General features: G+C 34.2%; 1 protein-coding gene across 2 annotated transcripts in view; it reads left to right on the forward strand.

The window, feature by feature from the left end:
• Positions 1-1,747, forward strand: part of LOC110288393 (olfactory receptor 4C5-like) — a 21,567-nt gene that overhangs the window by 15,915 nt on the left and 3,905 nt on the right. The window contains exon 2 of one of the 2 annotated variants that reach the window (XM_021154762.1): positions 15-311. In XM_021154762.1, coding sequence (XP_021010421.1) covers positions 15-311 — 297 coding nt within the window. Of the gene's footprint in view, positions 1-14; positions 346-1,747 lie in introns of those variants that run through there. The other variant, XM_021154755.1, reaches the window with a different exon arrangement.

Consider the following 1,747-nt stretch of genomic DNA (forward strand, 5'->3'; position numbering starts at 1 on the left):
GTTGCTGCCAACAGTGGGCTAATGTGTATGCTAATTTTTTCTATTCTTCTCACCTCTTATGTACTCATCTTTTGCTCTCTAAAGACTCATAGCACAGAAGAACAGCTGAAGCCTCTCTCCACCTGTACCTCCCATATTACAGTGGTCCTCTTATTCTTTGTACCCTGCATATTCATTTATCTTAGGCCCATGGTCATTTTCCCCTTTGACAAAGTTGTGGCTGTGTTCTATACTGTGATAACACCCATGCTAAACCCTTTAATCTATTCCCTCAGAAACACAGAAGTGAAAAATGCCATGAGAAAACTCTGGAACCAAAGAATACCTGGGAAAAGATTTACATGAATAGAAAGGATAGCAATAGGCTTGTTTTCTATTTTCCAAGTGTGACTCATGTAAATAATATTGCTATTGAACTCAAAATATATGAATATATTTCATTATCCTTATCTTTTAAATTATATGAGTTTCTCTTTCATAAAAGTCGAAATTTTACTAAAGATAACTGAAAGTTCTTCTACTTAGAACATTTTGAGAAATAAAAGTCTCTGGGGCAAAACTGAACCCAAAACTTAGACAGCCATACTACCCAATTCCAGGAACAATGTTGACATTATAACCCAGCTTTTTCCAGAATAAATTATTTTCTTTGATCAAAGCCAAGGAGTGTTGTAAATTTCCTCCACATATAACTATAGAGTAATATAGATAACTCAATAACTAAGTCTCTTGGGTAGAAGGTGTTTTCTGGAGATTTTTTTGTGTGTGAAAAGGATCTTTCACATACTTTTTTTTCAAAATATCTTGTCTTGGATAAGTCAGTATCTTAGTTTATAAGAACAAAGATACTCAATACATAAAAATAATGGCTATCTGAATAAATCAGAAATAAATTCTAAAACCTCAAATCTGCATATGCAATTGTAGATCAGTTCATTAGAGAATAATTTGAGACATAAGCACTATAATTATTAAGGAAAAACATTTATTGTCTGCAGATCTTCATCTTAAATAGGGTCTTATGAAATTTTCCTCATCTTGGCATGATGAGGCATGTACTCCAGGCTTTTCATTAGGCAGGTCTTGATTAGACAACCATTCTTTGTAGGATACCATGCATGCAGATTCCATGTCATGTCTAGAAGCATCAGCAGCATCCTCGTACATTAGATAACCCATTTTTTTCTTCCCCTTCTTCTGTGATTGCAGGCAATTAATGGCTTCTGACAGAAGGATGGTCAGTTTTCTCCAAGAACAAGTTCCCTATTGTTATCCACGTGCTCAGTCCTAAACACATGTACATACATGCAACACTAAATTAACCCACTAGTGTGTGTGTGTGTGTGTGTGTGTGTGTGTGTGTGTGTGTGTGTGAAGTTAAAGAAGATATAATGAATTTAAGTTGGACAGGAAGTTGAGATAACTGCAGAAGGAAGTAGAGGTGGAGAGAAAAGAGGCAGAAATGATATATATGTAGTACTCATTGTATGAAATTCTCAAAACAACTAAATATAAATATAATCATATTTAAGAGGAAGAAAGAAAATAACAGATCAGAGTCAAGAAAGCAATCTTCCAAAACTTAGCAATTTCATTACTACTGTCATAAAGACCAATTTATCAAACTGGTAAACACGTACATCTATATTAAGTATCACCATTTACCTCCAATTTAGACATAAGTTTTTCTTAACCATTTTCTCATCACTAAATAATGATATGCTGCCATCAGTTTCCAGCCCAGTTG

Source organism: Mus caroli, chromosome 2 (genome assembly GCF_900094665.2).
Source record: "Mus caroli chromosome 2, CAROLI_EIJ_v1.1, whole genome shotgun sequence".
Classification (NCBI taxonomy): domain Eukaryota; kingdom Metazoa; phylum Chordata; class Mammalia; order Rodentia; family Muridae; genus Mus; species Mus caroli.